This window comes from Mixophyes fleayi, chromosome 9 (genome assembly GCF_038048845.1).
Source record: "Mixophyes fleayi isolate aMixFle1 chromosome 9, aMixFle1.hap1, whole genome shotgun sequence".
NCBI classification, from domain to species: Eukaryota; Metazoa; Chordata; class Amphibia; order Anura; family Limnodynastidae; genus Mixophyes; species Mixophyes fleayi.
In genome coordinates this window covers 16,462,645-16,482,597 of record NC_134410.1, presented here as the reverse complement: position 1 = coordinate 16,482,597, position 19,953 = coordinate 16,462,645, and the positions used below count along the sequence as shown (strand labels likewise).

General features: G+C 42.9%; 3 protein-coding genes across 4 annotated transcripts; 2 read left to right on the top strand and 1 right to left on the bottom strand.

The window, feature by feature from the left end:
• Positions 1 to 734: 734 nt before the first annotated feature.
• LOC142102070 (heat shock 70 kDa protein-like) lies at positions 735 to 3,230 on the bottom strand. Its single transcript, XM_075186614.1, has one exon. It carries the CDS (start codon positions 2,935 to 2,937, stop codon positions 1,006 to 1,008), a length of 1,932 nt encoding a protein of 643 aa, XP_075042715.1. The 5' UTR covers positions 2,938 to 3,230; the 3' UTR covers positions 735 to 1,005.
• Positions 3,231 to 3,409: 179 nt separating this feature from the next.
• LOC142102071 (uncharacterized) lies at positions 3,410 to 12,339 on the top strand. Of its 2 annotated transcripts, XM_075186615.1 has the most exons (3): positions 3,410 to 3,598; positions 6,289 to 6,350; positions 7,997 to 12,339. In XM_075186615.1, the coding sequence occupies exon 3, from the start codon at positions 8,012 to 8,014 to the stop codon at positions 9,326 to 9,328; it is 1,317 nt and encodes a 438-aa protein (XP_075042716.1). In that variant the 5' UTR covers positions 3,410 to 3,598; positions 6,289 to 6,350; positions 7,997 to 8,011; the 3' UTR covers positions 9,329 to 12,339. The 2 variants fall into 2 exon arrangements, with proteins under 2 accessions (XP_075042716.1, XP_075042717.1); XM_075186616.1 differs by lacking the exon at positions 6,289 to 6,350.
• A 1,936-nt stretch (positions 12,340 to 14,275) lies between these two features.
• Positions 14,276 to 18,115, top strand: LSM2 (LSM2 homolog, U6 small nuclear RNA and mRNA degradation associated). Its single transcript, XM_075186613.1, has 5 exons — positions 14,276 to 14,420; positions 15,347 to 15,414; positions 15,667 to 15,697; positions 16,877 to 16,936; positions 17,094 to 18,115. The coding sequence occupies exons 1-5, from the start codon at positions 14,418 to 14,420 to the stop codon at positions 17,217 to 17,219; spliced, it is 288 nt and encodes a 95-aa protein (XP_075042714.1). The 5' UTR covers positions 14,276 to 14,417; the 3' UTR covers positions 17,220 to 18,115.
• Positions 18,116 to 19,953: the final 1,838 nt, after the last annotated feature.

The following is a 19,953-nucleotide window of genomic DNA, read 5'->3' as shown; positions in this document are numbered from 1 at the left end:
AGAAAGGATTTGGAGGGCATACATATACTGTATCTGTACATCTCCTTCTGCAATTCCTGACGGCTATTTGATCATGTGCAAGGTGCATCACGTGACCTTTATTAGAGGTTCCCATCATTGACAGCATAATTCTGTTTCCTGTTTTATATATTTCTATTAAGCATTTCCTTTATAAAATATAGATTACTATGGGCTAATCGCCTTATCCACTTCTGTTATCATTATCATATCGAGCTTTGTTTGGGTTTAGGCTGGTTTTATATTGACGGGCTTGGCACTTCCGTCTCTAGAAGAGCAGACTTGCAATATTTAAAGACACAGTTTATTATCTGATATAAAAGCGCCCAGGAATTTTTTACCTGTGATATGTGGCCGCCATCTAGTGGCTGTTTGATTAGAGTGTTGTTAAGCACACTCTATTACTGGGATGTTCCTGGGATGACTAGAGAGCCAGAAAAGTAATAATAAATATATATTAGTATACAGTGTAACCTGTCCAGTAATCATGATTGGCATGGAGGACTATTTTTTACTATAAATTGCTGATGATGATATTTTCTGTGCCCCCACGGATTATGGCATTTGAATAATTTAGGACTTTAAACTTCATAACTTATATTTGCATTAGTTGAAATAAAGAGATTGGAATACAGCTTATAAAGCTACTTTACAGCACTTAAATAATATATGTAAGAATGTCAATACTCGTTTCTAATCACTTTCGAAAAGAACAATTTAAAAATAAATATTTTTATTCAAGTAGAAAACGATGAAATACATACACTTCAGAAAGGAATAGTTTCAACTATCAAAATGAAACAGGAAAACGTACAGATTAAGGAACACTTCCAATGTTCCCTTAAAAATACTTCTAGTGACAAATTTAAATGATCATATAGTTCTGCAGTTCATGGATGATGAAAACTATAAATATTCAGTAAAGACAAACAGCATTGCAGCAAGTCTGTGTCCATCAGAGCTGGACCTTTATTGTAAATATGAGGTTTAATCCACCTCCTCAATGGTGGGTCCTGAGCCGCGGCCTTGCCTGGCCTGTGCACCACAGCTGGAGCCTGGCATACCACCTGGCATACCTCCCTGGTACAGCTTGGTTATGATGGGCTGGCACACTTTCTCCAGCTCCTTCTGCTGATGGACATACTCCTCTTTCTCAGCAAGTTGGTTGTTTTCCAGCCAGGAAATGGTCTCCTTACACTTCTCTGATACGATCCTCTTATCCTCCTCACTGATCTTCCCTTTTATATTCTCATCTTCCACCGAACTCCTTATGTTGAAAGCATAAGACTCCAGTGAGTTTTTGGCAGCGATTTTCTCTCTCTGTGCATCATCATCGGCTTTGTATCTCTCCGCCTCTTGCACCATCTTCTCAATGTCCTCTTTGCTCAACCGACCTTTGTCATTTGTAATTGTTATCTTATTCTGTTTGCCAGAGCTCTTGTCCACAGCTGACACATTGAGGATGCCATTAGCATCTATGTCAAAGGTCACCTGGATTTGGGGCACACCTCTGGGAGCAGGGCTGATTCCACTCAGTTCAAATTTACCCAATAAGTTGTTGTCTTTGGTCATGGCTCGCTCCCCCTCATACACCTGAATGAGGACACCAGGCTGGTTGTCAGAGTAGGTGGTGAAAGTCTGTGTTTGCTTGGTAGGGATGGTTGTGTTACGTTTGATGAGGACAGTCATGACCCCTCCAGCTGTCTCCAAGCCCAAGGAAAGAGGGGCAACATCTAATAGGAGCAGGTCCTGCACATTCTCTGACTTATCTCCCATTAGGATAGCAGCCTGAACAGCAGCACCATAGGCCACAGCTTCATCTGGATCGATGCTTTTGTTCAGCTCTCTGCCATTAAAGAGGTCCTGCAGCAGCTTCTGCACCTTGGGGATACGTGTGGAACCTCCCACTAGAACAATTTCATGTATTTGTGATTTGTCCAGCTTGGCATCTCTCAGAGCCTTCTCAACGGGCTCCAGTGTACCACGGAAGAGATCAGAACACAGTTCCTCAAAGCGGGCTCTTGTGATGGAGGTGTAGAAATCAATGCCCTCATAAATGGAGTCAATTTCAATGCTTGCCTGGGTGCTAGAGGAGAGGGTGCGCTTAGCTCTCTCACAGGCTGTCCTCAGCCTTCTCAGGGCCCTTTTATTTTGGCCGATGTCCTTTTTGTGCTTGCGTTTAAATTCCTCCACAAAATGATTAACCATACGATTATCAAAGTCTTCCCCACCCAGGTGAGTGTCACCTGCTGTGGCTTTCACCTCGAAAATCCCATCATCTATGGTGAGGATGGAAACATCAAAGGTGCCACCTCCCAGGTCAAAGATGAGGATGTTACGCTCCCCACGAGCTCCCTTGTCTAGGCCATATGCAATGGCTGCTGCTGTAGGCTCATTGATGATTCTCAGTACATTGAGTCCAGCAATTACACCAGCATCCTTAGTGGCCTGTCTCTGAGAGTCATTGAAGTAGGCTGGCACGGTGACGACAGCATTGGTAACTGGATGGCCCAGGTAAGCCTCAGCAGTCTCCTTCATCTTCACCAGCACCATAGAGGAGATCTCCTCAGGGAAGAAAGTTTTCTCCTCTCCTTTATAGTCAACTTTCACCTTGGGCTTTCCCCCATCGCTCACCACCTGGAAGGGCCAGTGCTTCATGTCAGACTGCACTACATGATCACTGTACTTTCTTCCAATCAGCCTCTTGGCATCAAACACTGTGTTCTGGGGGTTGAGCGCCACCTGGTTCTTGGCAGCATCTCCAATCAGTCTCTCAGTGTCAGTGAAGGCCACGTAGCTGGGGGTGGTGCGGTTTCCCTGGTCATTGGCGATGATCTCCACCTTACCATGCTGGAAAATCCCCACACAGGAGTAAGTGGTGCCCAGGTCAATGCCAATAGCTGCTCCTTTAGGTGCCATATTGTGAATGCCCAGGATGAGTGTGCTGGTGTCAGGTGAGTCTTGTGGTGAAGTAGCCGGGCTGGATTGTTCCTCTGCTGGCTCAGACAGTTGCTGTAGTCACCTCGGTGATCTGCTCAGTGGTAGTGAGTTGTGCTGCAGTAGCTCTATGTCAGGTAGTTGCTGTAGTCTGTATGTGGCCGCTGTGCTCCGCTCAGTAGTGTGAGATCTCTTCTATGCTGCGGGTAATAGCAGTAACTGCCTCACCAGTCTCTCCACAGCGTACTTATATACAGGTCCAGCACAGGACGTCACGTACCTTCCAGCCAATCACAGCGCGGTCTTCACTATGCTCTCTGCGTCGCGTGGCAACTGTCCCGAACGTTCCCGATGGTTCTCTGCAGAGGCAGCCAATCACAGTGCGGTCCTCTCTATGTTTCCGTGTCGCATAGCAACTACCCCGATCTTTCCCGATGGTTCTCTGCTGAACCAGCCAATCAAGTGCTGCCAGTGATATCGGAAGTCAGAGTGAAGTTTCGCGATGCTTCTGTATAGATCTGTCAGTTACAGTCACTCTGCCAATCAGCGCCGGAGGGGGCGTGGTTTTCGACTTCTCTAGAAGATTGTGGAAATCTCGGTGTGAGGTGGATTCCACAGCGTGTTAATATCACATAATAACTGGGTAACATAACTCTCTCTGAATAATTATTATCCCTCTGTCTCCTTTTCCTGGGTCCCCATTCCCAGTGCTATATATTAATTTCCTATAAACACACCCACCATGTTTTCTTTCAGTTATATTAACAAGTATATACCAACTTTTCAGTCATATGTTATTGTTAAACCAGTCCATCTCTTATATATCACTTATATGTGATCAGGGCCGGGCTGGCAACATGCAGCCCGGGGGGTGCGCACATGCCGCCGCATGTCATGTGATGCGGCCGCCTGGTTATATATAGGTAATATTGCATCCATGGGGGGGGGGGGGCGGCCCAAACAGGGGTTAGTCTGAGCGGCCCGGGGGGCATTGCCCCCCGGCCCAGCCCGCCCCTGTATGTGATATAGCCTGGGTAGGCTGGCTCCAATAAAAATACAATTAGCTGGAAAAATGTATAATCTACAGTACCGTGTTTCCCCGATAATAAGACCTACCCCAATAATAAGGCCTACCCCTACTTTCCACAAACGGTCCAATATAAGCCCTAACTAAATCCCCATTTTGTCCGGTTCTTGCGCTTCAATACATTGCCCCCAGCTCCGCCCCCGCATGAAATGGATGCCGCTGTTAAACATTTAACAGTGGCATCCAATCACAGCTGCAGCGACTCACTGTCTCAGTGAGCGCGCACCCTCCCCCGTGCGTGCCAGTGTCATTTTCAGCAGCGCCGCAGAGGAGAGTACCGAAAAGGAGGAAAGTGAAGAAACGGTAAGTAAAGTATTAAAAAACAGGACTGAGGGGGCATGATGTCGGAAAAAGCAGGACTGAGGGGGCATGATGTCAATGTTAATTAAAAAAAGACCTACCCCGAAAATAAGCCCTATACATTTTTTTGGACCTCCCAATAAAATAAAACCGTGTCTTATTATCGGGGAAACACGGTACTTGGGCAAATAAACAACACAGTGCATTTAACAGTTACCTGAATGTTAATTTCTTGCCTATGGTAATTTAAAAAGCTGTATGCAGTCACGTATAGCCTGCGGCTTACTGTAGTTGCATTAGGCTAAAGTTGTGAGGTTTGCATCTCCCATGCAGAAAATTACACGCTTTATTTTATTTTATTAAAGCTGCAATCCCATTGTTTTATATTTTTCAATAACAGGTTAAGTATTGTTTAAGCATGCATCATTTTTCTTAACTGTTCTACAAATCATTATCAAAATGTTCTGGAGGATGCAAAGTAAGGCTGACAATCACACACACACACACACAAGCTCACAACTCTCATCATGTCATGAGGTCAGAGGGGGGAGAAGAAGGGATGCTCAAAAGCCTCTCTGTTCAATATATCATGTGCCAAGTGACTGTGGTTTCCATGGTTGCAGCAGTCTCTTACACCGCTCAGCCAATCACAGATGATAGAATGCTACTGATTGGCACTCTATTTTTACACGTGCGCGCACAGGAATGTACCATCTGAGGGGACATGCAATGACAATTCTCCACTGTGCTGCACTCTCCTACCTGTTCCTGCAGCTTTGAATACCTGCTGCTGCTCCCGGTGTCATAAGCGCAGTTGTTGATTGGCCGGATCCTGGAACGTTGGTAAAGAGATAGTTATTATTCACCTGCTGGAAAGTTGAGCAGTGAGTGAGCAATCTAGCCCCCCCCCCCCCCACCACACACACACACACACACACATCCAGGATTAGATCGCTAGTTTTTCTTGTTTAATAAACAGACCTCCTTTCACCCAATCAGACCCAGAGTTTAATTAATAGCATTCACATTTAATACATACCCCTATTTTCCCCCATATAACCCCGACATTAAATTATTGGAACCAACATTTAATTAGGCCTCCTGATCAGTCCAACATTAAATAGCGTTTATGTTTAATAAATAAGCCAGTTTACCCCTGGCCCAACCAGCACCGACATTAAATTAGTAACATTCCCATTTAATAAACAGACCTATTTTACCCCTCACAGCCCCAACATTCAATTAATAGCATTCCTCTTTAATAAATAGACATTACCCCACCTCATCAGCCTGACATTAAATTAGTTGCTTTCTCATTTAATTAACACAAATAAATGAATGTGACGTGTGGTCAGTGCAGCTGCCAGCGTGCCGTGCAGCGTTTTTTCTTCTGCTACTTAATATAGTTCCTATAAATGTGTTTTTTTACAGTACAGTAAAAGTTATAGCACCATCTACAGTCTACAGCTGATCTTCTGACCTGCAGTACCTGGGAATACCCAGCACAAAGATTCCTACCCACCTGTTAGGTACCTTTCTTGGTGTCCTGTTCCCCCTCGTTCTTGAATATGAGAATGTGGATGTGTTGCAAGCACTACAATTCAAAATCATCCTGAACTGACTGTTGCCACTGTGCCAGGGTTTAAGCATATCACAAATGATGGGGCTGTGCATCTAGGTAGTGATGCTGCCTAATCTTACTGTTGGGTGGAGTTCTTAAATCTTATGTTTAACAATCAATTATAATTAATTAGAACATGTGTTAAATATAGTGAAGGATGTGCAATGTATATAATTTAATCTTAAACTTTTGATAGCCTGTGGCTTTGAAGGAAAGGGTAATTAAGGCTACTTTCAACTGTGCAGCAGTTTACTAATCGGAATATATTATCTGTGGGGCACATGTAGAAATCACAGTTTATATTGATATGACATTTTCTCTGCAGGCACGACAAGAAAAGCAGAATATTGTAATGCAGTTTTACCTTAAACTCAGCATTATTGATAGGTAAGATGTAAGTATGAAAAGAGGGTGGAATGTACAGCATTTTTAAGTTGTAAGTTCCATATGCTGTCATTTACATGATTGGGAGAAGAGAGCAGTGGCACATCAGGTCATGTGACTGCTGCAGTCACATGGCACAGAATTCACCCCAGCCCGCTCTTGTAATGCGTAACTTGTGAGCACAGGAAGAGAATCGGGCTAATAAAAAGGCCAATGTGGGAGACAGGTTGATGAGCGGGTATGTGAGGGAGAAGCTGGTGGACAGGAAGTAGCATAGGAGGGAGAAGTTGGTGGACAAGAGGGGGCATGTGATGGAGAAGCTGGTGGGCAGGAGGGAGCATGTAATGAAGTAGATGTTGGGTAGGAAGGGCATGCAATGGAGAAGCTGGTGGGCAGGAGGGAGCATGTAATGAAGTAGATGTTGGGTGGAAGGGTATGCGATGGAGAAGCTGGTGGGCAGGAGGGAGCATGTAATGAAGTAGATGTTGGGTGGAAGGGTATGCGATGGAGAAGCTGGTGGGCAGGAGGGAGCATGTAATGAAGAAGCTGATGGGCATTATGGGGTATATGATGGAGAAGCTGGTGGGCAGGAGGGATTATGTAATGAAGCTGGTGGGCATTATGGGGTATATTATGGAGAAGCTGGTGGGCAGGAAGGAGCATGTAATGAAGAAGCTGGTGGGCATTATGGGGTATATGATGGAGAAGCTGGTGGGCAGGATGGGGTATGTGAGGGAATAACGGTTGGCAGGATGGGGCATGTGAGGGGGAAGCTGGTAACTATGGGGGTATTTATTGGTAAGGTGGGCCACGTGGAGATGAATCTTCTCCCTCACATGACCCGCATGTCCACTATTCTCTGTCTCATATGCCCCTCTGCCCTCCAGCTTTTCCACTAACATGCCTTGAAAAGTTTGAAGTTTCCTTGCAGATGTTGCAGGGTTATTTGACCACTGGAGCACAAGCTGCCAATAGTGGAATGTATTGCTGTCGTGTAGTAAAGGTATATATTGCTATCATTTAGTAATGTTATGTATTGTTATAGTGTAGTGGTGATGTACAGTAGAAGAATGTATTGCTATAGAGTAGTCAGCGTCATAACTATGGTGGTACGACATTTGGCTAAAATCTCCCCCCACCAACTTAGTTCTGCAGGTGTTATCTTGCCCAGGGCACTGAAATGTCTAGTTACAGCTCTGTCTCTGGGAAGATCTCAAACATGCAGTGCATGCAAGACAATCTAACAATGTTTCTGTGCTGGATAAGTTCTGTGATGAAGAGAGAGAAACATTTTTTAGATCGAGATGAGACAACAAATATTGAGATGCTATAATTTCAGCAAAAGCAGATGTTATAAATTACTGACAAGGTGTCCTATCTTTTGCACAAACCACATTCACTGTTTTGTTTCAGTCTGCTAAATTCAGAAAATAATCATGTCATGTTTGTACACTGCAGAGTTTGGTTTAAGGTACTTTTGCTTGGAGATTCAATTAAACTTTTAATTTGTCACAAGGTGCCCAAACTTTTGCACACAAATGTACATTTGCATATAATGAAGCACTGCAGTTCGTTTCATCAGGTTGAAATAGCTTTTGATGTGTAATAATCTTTAAATACCCATGTAAAAAATGGCTCTTGTTTTTCAGTGTCCACCATAAACAATGTATAACTCAAGAAGGAGGGCTGTAGTGAGGTATGTGACAGGAATAGAAGGGAACAATCTGAAGAAAACAGGTGGATTAGAGAAAGGAAAGAGACAGGGTGAAACAAAACAATGTGACATGCAAGAGAGCCATCAGACACGTAATCCACTAAATATACAGTTATCAGACATCTGTTCGCTGTCTCCGAGCAGCAGCTACTACGACTCACATGTCGCACAGATGCTGGAGAGTCAGCCGCAGTCAGAAGATTTCACTGTTTATAAAAAAACTGTGACTTTAGAAGACAATCGGCAGCTTAATAAATTACAGGCAGGAGGCAAATCTGTTAATTTTGATATAACTACATCTTCCAATGAATCTGACTCTAAGATACAGTCATGGATCTCTGATCCCATAGAACTATCACAGTCACCTTCCTTAGTGGCCAACGGTGACCAGAGAAACTCAAATAAATTGTCTCCTAGTCACGTAGAATACCATTCGTACCTGACTGGACAGTTGTCTGAATTGATAGCACAGTTTCCATACGGCATCAATAGATTAGTAGATGATACGGCTAGGTCATATGGAAGAAAAGGAGCCGCAATGATTGACCAGATAGATTGTCCTGAGAAAGATACTGACATACTTCTTGACAACTTACGTGTTTTGCAGCCAGACATTTTGATTCAACAGTTTGCTGATGAGTACGAGAGTCTGTCCTGCAAAGATAAAACTGTTAATGTGTTTAATAATGCAGTAATGTCAAATAACCGATTAAGTGACCACAAAGAAGAAATGATAAAAAGTTATGCATCCAACAAACAATTCTGTTGCATATTAGGTTGGGCATCTTATGTCAGTGGACAAAGGTTGCAGTGTTCATGTACATCTGCAAAGGATACGCTGACATTAGCGCCTGTAAGAAAATGTGGCTTGGATCCACTAACAAAGCTTGCTGTGGTCAGCCACATAGATACTGAATTAGAATCTTGCCCCTTAATGAATGAGCTTAATCATAAGACACCTGCTAACAAACAAAACATTAATTCAACTGATCGATTTTCAGGAAAGTCACAACTAAAAAATCATGGCCTACTGGGGCCGCAGCCTGAAAACAATTGCAATTTAAGAGTTCAATCTAAAAAACAAGCGCAGAAAAAGAGAAAAGCGTACATTCCTCCGGACAAACCAAAAGCACATCCAGTTGGAAGAAAGAAAACACACAAACCTGGACTAGCTGAGAACTATAATGTGTCAGAGGAAACCATAGAAAGACATTCATACCCAATGTCAGGACTAAAGAATTCAGCAACTCGTAAAAGAGTAAAGTAGGCAATAAAGAGAGTACAACATATAGATCATTCACAACCCCACCTAGAAAAAGTAGAACAAAACCATTTCATTCAATTTCACCAAAACACATTTGCAAGGAAGGATACACACAGTTCACACATATCTCCAAAGGAGGCAACGACCTGCACACTTAATTGTGGATATGACCAAGATCAACAAGCAGTAACCGGTCATTTAATCAGTCACTTACCTACTGGACCAGAAACCTTCAAAGACAGCTGCAGATTAATTACAGATATTAATTATAAGACCAGTATTGCCAAACTAAACACCCTTTGTCGACTATCAAGAGAAGCACAACCACAAAGTCACGGGCAGCAGGGACTGCTCTCTGAAAATAAACATGGGTTAAGTGATGAATCCAAAGAATATATTTAGAAAAAGCGAAAAGCCTGTATTCCTGGGGACAGATCTAAGTCACGTCCAGTGAGAAGAAAGAAAACACAAAACTGGACGATCTAAGCAATATATATCTTCAGAAGAAACCACAGAAACAGATTCATACCCAATGTCAGGACAAAAGAATTCAAGAAATTGTCACAACACTAAAGTAAACAGTAAAGAGTGTGTACAACATCTCGATAATTCACAACCCCACCTAGAAAACGTAGAATCTATCTGAGGAGAGTAGATCTTCCGATGAAACCATGGAAAGATACCTAAATGTAATGTCAGGACTAAAGCATTCAAGAATTTGTAATACAACTAAAGCAGACAGTAAAGAGGATACAAAAAATATGGATAATTTACAATTTCATCTTAAACGAGAAAAGCAAAAGTGTTCATCTACAAAAGAGATCATTTTATAAGTTAGATACTGGGCTGCGGCCCTCCAAAGATGACTGCTCTTTAGTTAAAGAGGATAATGATAAGATCAGTATTGGCAAGCAATGTGATAATTCCTTATGAGAAAAGCGTGTAAGGGACTGTGTTTTACAACTACATAAATTGCTGATACCATTGGAGAGACCTTTTCAAGTGTTTGATGCTAGAGAGCCAAAGAAAATACATTTCACTTACTAGAACATTGGGATCAAGTTTTCAGTTTGATGCTCTTGCCCGAATTTGGTTGCTTAGATACACTCTCTAGCAGGTTGTATCCAATGGTACCTACGGGTAAAGAATACTCTGTCTTCAGAGGGAGGAATCTCATGTAGTCCTTATCATATGTCTGTCCGTGTCATCTGCCCCATGTTTTGAAATTGTCTCAATAGGGTTTTACACCTGGAATTTTAAAACTAAGCTGATTTTGGTAGATGATAAGTCAGTGGGAGATCGGGTATTGAGATGCAGGATACTGTCTTAATTCTGAAGACAGAAGATTCTTCACATACATATACAGTTACTTTCTGCTATAGAGTGTATCACACCAACTAAAGAAGTCAGTCAAATGAGTGTAATTGCAAAATTGACCCTTTTGGTCCATTAAGCATAATTAAGAAAGCCAATTAAATGAAGGTGGCCATTTCCTTTAAGTAGACTGCTAGCAAGCATTGCGTTTGTATATAGTTTGATTAAGAGTAATGTAGAATAAATGCAATAGTACTGTTCACGGGACTTATTGGAGGAGATTCAATTGGGCGCCAGGTGTTTTCCGGAAGGCCCACGTAGACACCTCGCACCCATGTTATAGCTACAATCTCCGCTTAGTTGTCATCGCAGCTCTATAAGCAGAGGTCTCTACCGTAATTGACGGCAATGTACGCAGTGCGATGTCCGCGGCCCATATCTCCAGCAATTGAATCTCCTTAGATACATAAGTACTCTGAAGTTTTGTGTGTTTATATTTTTCTTGGTATTTAAAACATTTTTTTAATGTCACAGCTGTGTGTTTATATTCAGTCATGTTGTTTTGAGTCAGCTGCTTGTACATGAGTCCACCAGGTGGGGTCATCATCAAGGTGCATGCACATAGGTCATCAGTCCCCCTTATAGCCCCTTCTCCTCAGCTACTGGAGCAGGAATACAGTTCAGGCGGAACTGTAAAACATAGCCATTCAGTTCAACACAAGAAAAGAGCATAAAGAAGCAAGGACAGAAGTAGAATGGTATATATAGTAAGATGTCTGTATGCGCATGTGCTCTATCAAGCATTCTCCTGCATTTCCCTTGCAACGCACCTATAGATTTCTAGTTAAGCAGCTGGGGCAGTGGGACAACGTGGACTAACGTGTGTTTCCAGCCTAAAAATTACATGGTCTGTACTCGGCAAGAAGCTGTTTTTTCTACATTATGCATTTCCCATAGATCTTTGAGTATGGGTTTGTTTGGTATTTAATTAAAAGAGAAAAGTTGTAATTTAAATATGGTCTATGAAATAAAATATTAAGCTGATGAGCAAAGGGTAAATTACATGTTTAACACTTGTAGTTAATCGTTTCAAATTTTATCCAATCAGAATATTGGTATGTATTGGCATGTAGTGAATGCAGAAATAGATAATCAACCACAGCAAAGCTCATACATTGGGCAGTTTCTATCAACTATACTTAATGCTTGTGGAAACAATTCACCATGTATAGAGGTTTTGATTACTTCAGTTGGCGTTAGCCATCGGGGTCAATCTCCGAAAAGCTAGTCTTTGAGCTTGTTAAATTGCCCACGTTTAATGTAAAACTTAGCATAATGCAGGATATATCTATGATATCTCCTGCAATAGGCTGTTGTTAGATAGCTAGGTTATTTAAAAATCCCTAAACCATGCGTAAAAGGCGTTTCCGCATGGTTTATGGCTTAATAAATAGGTAATTTAATGATTTAATCTTTATTTCTGCTGTTCTTCACCTTAAATGAGCTTTAATTTAACTGAGTATTTTTCTTTCTGCCTTAGATATAGTCTGACTTCAGTTTGCCTTAGATCGGTTATATCCACCATATTTATGATTGATTATTTTGAAGTTGTTCTGACACATTTTCTCTTCTATGTATATAAACGGACCTGTTTGTATATATCACTATATTTGCCAAGTTAAATAAAAAGTGTTGTCTAAGGTTTGGACTGTCTCTTTAAAACTGTTGATTTAAAAATAAATACTATTCAATTAGTGTAATGTCAAGGTACTTTCTCACACTTGCCCACTCTCCTAGAATGTTCGCATACTCCCATATTCCCGGGAACGTAGACCACTCTCCCGATCCCATCTCCTCTTTGTAACGGGGGCATTGCACTGTGCAGATCCATGATGACATGAATTGCGTCCTCAGGCCTTGCCGGGTGGATCCTGACGACACAATTCACATCATCATGGATCTGCCCGTGCTGCACTATGACGTGATTGTGTTGGTGGGCCCATCGTGACGCAAATTGTGTTGTCACCGCACAGCACTTTTCCTGTGGGGTACAAAAAGCTTAATTTCTTAAGCTGGTCATATCACTTCATTGGCTGATTTTGACCAAATTCAACCAAAATCATTGCTTCTGTGTTGCTCCAGCGAACATCAAAGATGGTCCAGAACAATTGAAAGCCATTTGGAATTAACCTTAAATGCCTTCTGTCCTTCCAGCCCTAGGTAAAATAATTTTCTTCTACAGTAGACATCATTTAGAAAGTACAGTGCAGCTCAAGATGCTTTGGTATTACAAGGGATAGCAGACATGTTATTCCTCAGTGTCTTACAGTAGCTAGAGTACGTTTGTAAGCCTCAAACGGGAGTTATGGATAGAGTAGATTTGTGGACTACATGATGGAGAAGAAGTTACTTCAGTAAATGTGCTGTTTAATAAGGGGGTAAGATGCTGACCAGTTGTTTCCATGTCAGAACATTACTGGATTTTACCAATGATGCTAAGAGAGAGAGGGTGTATCCACTGTTGTGTTAGCACTGCTCTTGAACTATGAGAATATGTCCAGCCACATAGTGGGGAATTGTCGAGAAAAATGATGAAAGAACGTTTTTTATTCCATGTATCACTTTTGTGCATGTGAAGCTTTGATCAGATTGCGTTTAGAAATGCACTTCTCTGACAGGCTGGTGGAGATCATCGCATCCCTCCCAACTTTATATCGGCGGGAATTGTGACAGGGGAGGTAGACACATTGGGATGGGGGAGTGGTGCCACACCCATGGAGTGCTTAGCACATTTGAAGTGCTAGGTTGCCCATTAGCTCCCTCAATTCTAAGAACTCATTCATTGCCATGCACACTAGTGGCAGGAGCACACAGAACCGGTTCACCTCTGCAGAGCAGTAATGAATGGGACTTATCCCCAAACTTTCCCACCATGTGAACAATTTGAAGGAGAAGCCCTTTTGCAGACACACCCCGAATAAAGTGATACCCCACAAAATTGCTACGTAATTAAAATATTTAAAACTGGTAATGTGTCCTCTTCCCAATCCTCAACCAGGCCCTGCGCTAGTCTTAGGCGGGTTATTTCCATACTTGCCAAGTTCCGGGAGAGGGGGCATGACTGGGGGGCGGGATGAGGCCAATCGCGTTATTTTGGCGGGGGTGGGGCCAAGATGACGCGATTAGGCCTTGTCCCGCTCTCCAAAATGGCGTGAATCACCGAGAATCGCGTCAAATGACGCGATTCTCAGTGAAATCCGGGATGCAGGAGAAATGCCAGCTCGTCCGTGAGACTGACCCGAATTTCGGGAGTCTCCCGGACTTTCCGGGAGAGTTGGCAAGTATGGTTATTTCAGATTGGGAAGCATACCAAAGTAGGCAGGGCAGAACCGATTCTCTGACCCTGAAGTGGGCAGAGGTTTATTAGAAAGTGTGTTGGGGGGGCAGATTAGGTCGTGTTTTTGTACCAAACTGGACCTTAAGCTAGAATTACAATGTACTATATGCAGAAGTGCAGATACACATTAGACTTCATTAAAATGGCCGCCCTCCTAATCATCGTACTCCTACTCTTAGGTATAGCAGTCTTCCCCTAGTTTTTGTAAATAAAATCTCAAAGCAGACGAGGCAATTGGTTCTCGTCTTCTCGCGAGAGTTTGCGACCGGCATTAAAATCGAACACAAACGTGAAGCGCTCGTCAGCCCGTGGCTGTGAGTGTCCGGAGTTTGTTCCTGCGACCAGCACATCGCGCCCTGACCGGCTCGTGTTCCCGTCACCATGGTATGAGGAGCCGCAGAGCGTTGTCGTGACGTCTGTGCCATGCTGTCTGTGGTCTGAGACGGGCAACCTGTGTATCGCATGCTGTCGGGGAACTACAAGTCCCAGCAGGCAACGGCTGCCTGTGGTTAACATAAGGCGGCTGACCCTGCATAGCATGCCGGGACTTGTAGTTCCACAACAGCTGAAGAGCTTAGGCTATGGAGGTTTTAGTTGTTTCCTAGGACGGTCAGTGTGTACTGTTCCCAGCAGACAGCAGCTATTTTACCCAGTGACACTGGAACCCATAGGTGTGGTGTCCTAGAACGGAAGATCTGTGTGTTGAATGAGTTGGGAAATGTCTGCAATGAACAAATTAGTCAATTGTGATGTTGTGTGTAGCTGCACAACGTGTTGTGCCCTGTGTGAAACTGCACCTGTCAGAGCATAATCATAACACTAACACACTATAAAACTGTATCAAGTAGATCCAACAGCCACTAAATACTAGTCAGTATAGGAGATATAAAGACTTCAAACTAATACACCAATGTGTACCTTTAAATATCTGTGCTGCACTAAAACAGTGCTCTGTGTGGGGTCCATAACCTTGTCTTGTATACCAATATGTAAAAATTCTTCCTGCAGTTGGTGAGTGTGGATTGCATTCCCTAATAACTATTTGGTATTGGGTGTTTGGGTAGTGTTTTATAAAGCGGTGTTATAGGTGGGCACTAAATTCAATAGTAAGTGGTAATGTGAGCAATATATTGATTGGGTGTTATCGTGGTACATGTTACTTAATGAGCCACAATTGTATATATTGGCTTGTTGGCAGTCACCCTATGAATATTCAATAGCAAGTAACTGAAAATGTTTCACTTTAATTATTTCCTATAATGGGGTTTGTGGGCAGAGGTAAAAGTCTGACTTGTGTTCTGGTTCTGCAGCTGTTTTACTCCTTTTTCAAGTCTCTAGTGGGGAAGGATGTTGTTGTGGAACTAAAGAATGATTTGAGGTGAGTAACACTAACTTAGAAGCTTTATACTGTCCCTACCTCTCTCCCTGTCTTCTCTTTATTGTGTCTTCATATAATCATTCTAGCTGCTGCTCAGTGTAACTCCTGTGACTCTTCTTATGTTATAGATGTTCTCTAAAATATCCATGTTGTAGGTCTTCTCTATAGTCCTTAAATCCTCTGTGCATGCAGTAAATATGCCCTTTTCTTTGCTGTTGTACTATTGCTAACAATAATTTTGCTCTCTTGCAGTATTTGTGGTACTTTACACTCGGTGGATCAGGTAAGGTTGCAGAATATGGGTTTAATATTGGGCTACATCACTGGAAACATAAAACATGGGATAGGATGACACCTAAAATGCAAAGACCATATGAGACCAAGGAAATCTAGGAATATAAGTGACTTTGCTATAAAGTACATCTTAATTTATAGTTGATATAATAAAATCAAGCTATGTAACCTATCCTAGTGTAGAAACCTGATGTCAGATTGATGATTAATTTGAATGTGTTCACAAAGTAGATTTACCAGTTTCATATGCGACGTGCTGCAGATGTCTATAAGGTGTTTCTTAGGACCCGGCTGCTACTTTAATATAAAACAAACCCTGTAGACGGTTCTGTCTGTAGTGGGCTTAAGGCACAATATTCAGACACGCGTGGCTTGGTTACATATCTGTTTGTATTATATACCATTCCTTGAGCAACACATCCACTCTTCTTTCTTAGAAGGTTTGAGAAAGCTAGTAAAGTCTTGTATACCCTATGTTACAACATGCACTTGAGACTTTGCCTTCCACGCTACCAAAAAATCAGTTCATTTAATCACTAATCTTGTAAATATGGTCTTAGGGCAGGGCTGGAGTAACCTGGGGGCTTTCTGGGCTAGAGCCCAGGAGCCTACGGGCATCTATGGGGCCCACTGACATTCATCGCGTCGGCGGCGTCAATGCCCCCGGCTCCAACTGTCGGTCATGGAGAATGGCAGGCAGCTAACAGTAAGCGTTATGCTGTTAGCTGGCTACTGTCACTGTAGTGCTTCTGCTGTGTGCAGTAATCTCCTTACTGAGGAGATCTTGTGAGAGTAAGACTGAGTCATAGTCTCACTCTCGCGAGATCTCCTCAGTAACGAGATTACTGTGCACCATGGAAGCACTACAGGGAGTGACTGAAGAACTGTGCCTGCAGTGAAAGGGCGAATCTGCTGGACCACAAGGAATAGGAGCTAAGTGCTGGGGGGGTGGGGTGTACACGGGAGGAGCAGAGCTATTATATTATGCTGTATTACATATATCGGGGGGGCCCTCACAGTACCTGTAGCCGGTTGGGGCCTCACAGCACCCTTAGCTCAGGGGCCTCCATTCCCTTAATCCGGCCCTGTCTTAGGGCGAGGAAGGATAGGTGAGGGCCAGATTCCTCTCGAGTGCTAATGGAATATATTTCTGTGTATCTCTTCTCAGTATCTAAACATCAAACTAACTGACATCAGTGTGACAGACCCAGAGAAATATCCTCACATGGTGAGTCCTGATTGGTTTGCTTCTGTCCTTCCTCCTCTCACCAGTCTGTACCTCTGTCCACTGTGCCAGCACAGTGTATAGTATAGTGACTGTGTATATTGACATTATTTGTAATGTAGAGGCTTAACTCTGTACTGAAATGATTGTGATTGTGCAGCTGTCGGTGAAGAACTGTTTCATCCGTGGGTCTGTCGTCCGCTATGTCCAGCTCCCAGCTGATGAGGTGGACACACAGTTACTCCAAGATGCTGCAAGGAAGGAAGCCGTTCAGCAGAAACAGTGACCCGTTTGGCAAGGAGGAAGTCTGACCACGCAGCACATACTAGCGCGTTTGTCCTCCACGTTCTCTACTGGACACTTAATCCCCTTTCCCTGGTGTTTGCATTACAGCCAGGCACTTGGACTACATAAAATAAAAAAAAATGTACAGTTCCTACTGAATAAAACTATTGCCTTCCCTTCCGTGGAAGAGGCATCCTGCAGAAGTTAGAAATCTGTATTTACAGTGTAATACCCTGTTATGTTCTGCTGGGGGAGACTTTTTGTCTCTCTGAATCACTGTCTCAACAGTACCACCTGCAGCCCTCAAGGCGGTATATCGTTCAAACAAAAACATCCCGCCTTTTTTTTTTTTCTTTGTTATTACAGGCTTGTGCATTGTTTGTTAACCCTCTTGTACATGACCACAGTGCTGTGCCATTTGGTTAGGTAACCTAGTCCAAAACATGGATGTATACTGAGGCCAGCAGGCCATTACCCCTACCACCTTCACCTGTTCTCAGCCAATCATCTGCTGCACTGATTGTCATCTAGAAAACATCTGCCAGCCTATCGCTGTCAAGAGAAGTGATCATTGTATAAATGATTGTATGAGTGGGCTGGGAGTAGTACGATGTGTCCGTCACATCCGTTTCATTGTGTGTACTGAAATAACTTTAATGCATTTTTCACAAGGGAATCCTCTTGTTTTAGTCAGAGGGAATGACTGTCATTGCGTGCAGGGATAGGGTTTTCCTGACACATGGAATCAAGGATGAGACATGTTTGTTTAAAAGGATTATTTTGTGTGCGCTTCATGGTTTGTGTTTTTAATTGGGAAAGGAACACCCATATTTTGTCTAGGTTCTATTTTTATGTTTATAAATAAATACTTTCGAGCACAGATTTGTGCCCATTGTTTCCCATGTCGTCGTTGTTGTAAAGCTGGAATTAAATAATCTTCTGTTCCTCATATTGATCTGCCTGGTAAGGTTAGAGTAATCATTTTGTATTAACTGTTGTGATTTGTGTTGTAAGGAAAAACCGTCTACAGGGAGAATTTTTTTTTTTTCTTTCAATTAAAACAATCCTATGGTGTGCCCAGTATTCCGCCTGAGAGACTAACAGGTAGGTTAGTATTATTTAATAAAAAGTAATATTTAGTGCACTGGATGATAAGAAAACAGAAATAAAATGTTCTGGGCTGAGGGCTGGAGGAAGTTTTCCGAGGGGCGAGGACAGTGGACAGAGCAACTGCTCCGTCCTTCCTAGGAAAAGTAGGTCACAAATAATTTCATATATATATATATATATATATATATATATATATATATATATATATGCATGCTTTATAAAAGCAGCAACAAGGTATGGAAAACGTGCTAATAGGCTCCCTTTAGCTGGCAACTGCAGACAACAGGTCTACAATTGGACAAACGCATAGATTGTGTTTTACGTTGCTCATTTGTTCGTAAGGCTCTGGGAGAGATTATAGGGTAACCGTGTTTCATAACTATATATAGTTATCCCCCCCGACCCCCTTTTCCACTCTCTGGGCACTTTATTAGGTTGACCCTTCTAGGACCAACACCTACCCCAAACCAGTCTGGGTATTTTGTTGTATGTAGTCAACAAGGTGCTGGGATTATTCCTCAGATTCTGGTCCATGGTGACATGACGTCATCACACGTTTGCTGCAGATGTATTGGCTGCAGGTTTCCTGTTCCACCACATGCCAAAGGCGCTCTACTGAAGTGAGAGCCGGGGACTGGAGGCCATTGGAGGACACATGTTCATTGTCATGTTCATAGAACCAGCTTGAAGATGATGTGTTCTTTATCGTGCTGGAAGCAGCCATTATACCATGGGTAGACTGTGGCCATAAAGTGATCAGCAACAATAATCAGGTAGGCTGTGGTATGTGAATACTGCTCATTTGGTATTCAGAGGCCACGTTATTACATCACCACCAGCAGCCTGCCCCATGGCACAAGGCAGGAAGGATACATTTTTATGCCAAGTTCTGACTTTGCCATCTGCCTGTTTCCTATAGCCAGTTCCACTTCAAGGTTTGATGTTCTGTGCGTTCAGAGATGATGCTCTGCTACTGTTGTAACACATGTTTGTTTTAGTTACTGGTGCTTCCCTTCAGCATGAACCAGTCCCGCTCTCTTCTGACCTCTCATTATCGAGGTGTTTTCTCCCACATAACGGCCACCTACTGTGAGTTTTTTGTTTTCTGCACCTTTCTTTATAAACTCTTGCGCATGAAAATCGCAGGAGATCAGCGGTTTCTAAGATACTCCAACCACCCTGTGTGGCACCAACAATCATTCTACAGTCACTTAGATCACATTTCTTCACTGTCCTGGTATCTGTTCTGCACAATAACTGAATCATTTTTCTTTCTGTGTGGGCAGCACGGTGGCGTAGTGGTTAGGACTTCTGCCTCACAGCACTGGGGTCATGAGTTCAATTCCCGACCATGGCCTTATCTGTGAGGAGTTTGTATGTTCTCCCCGTGTTTGCGTGGGTTTCCTCCGGGTGCTCCGGTTTCCTCCCACACTCCAAAAAACATACTGGTAGGTTAATTGGCTGCTAACAAATTGACCCTAGTCTGTGTGTGCGCCTCTCTCTGTCTGTGTGTGTGTGTATGTTAGGGAATTTAGACTGTAAGCTCCAATGGGGCAGGGACTGATGTGAGTGAGTTCTCTGTACAGCGCTGCGGAATTAGTGGCGCTATATAAATAACTGATGAT

Coding starts and splice junctions, on each gene's coding strand:
- LSM2 (XM_075186613.1), top strand. Junction 15,415..15,666: donor GAACTAAAGAATGATTTGAG/GTGAGTAACACT, acceptor GCTCTCTTGCAG/TATTTGTGGTACTTTACACT. Junction 16,937..17,093: donor CAGAGAAATATCCTCACATG/GTGAGTCCTGAT, acceptor GTGATTGTGCAG/CTGTCGGTGAAGAACTGTTT.
- LOC142102071 (XM_075186616.1), top strand. CDS start 8,012: ATGTATAACTCAAGAAGGAGGGCTGTAGTGAGGTATGTGACAGGAATA.
- LOC142102070 (XM_075186614.1), bottom strand. CDS start 2,937: ATGGCACCTAAAGGAGCAGCTATTGGCATTGACCTGGGCACCACTTAC.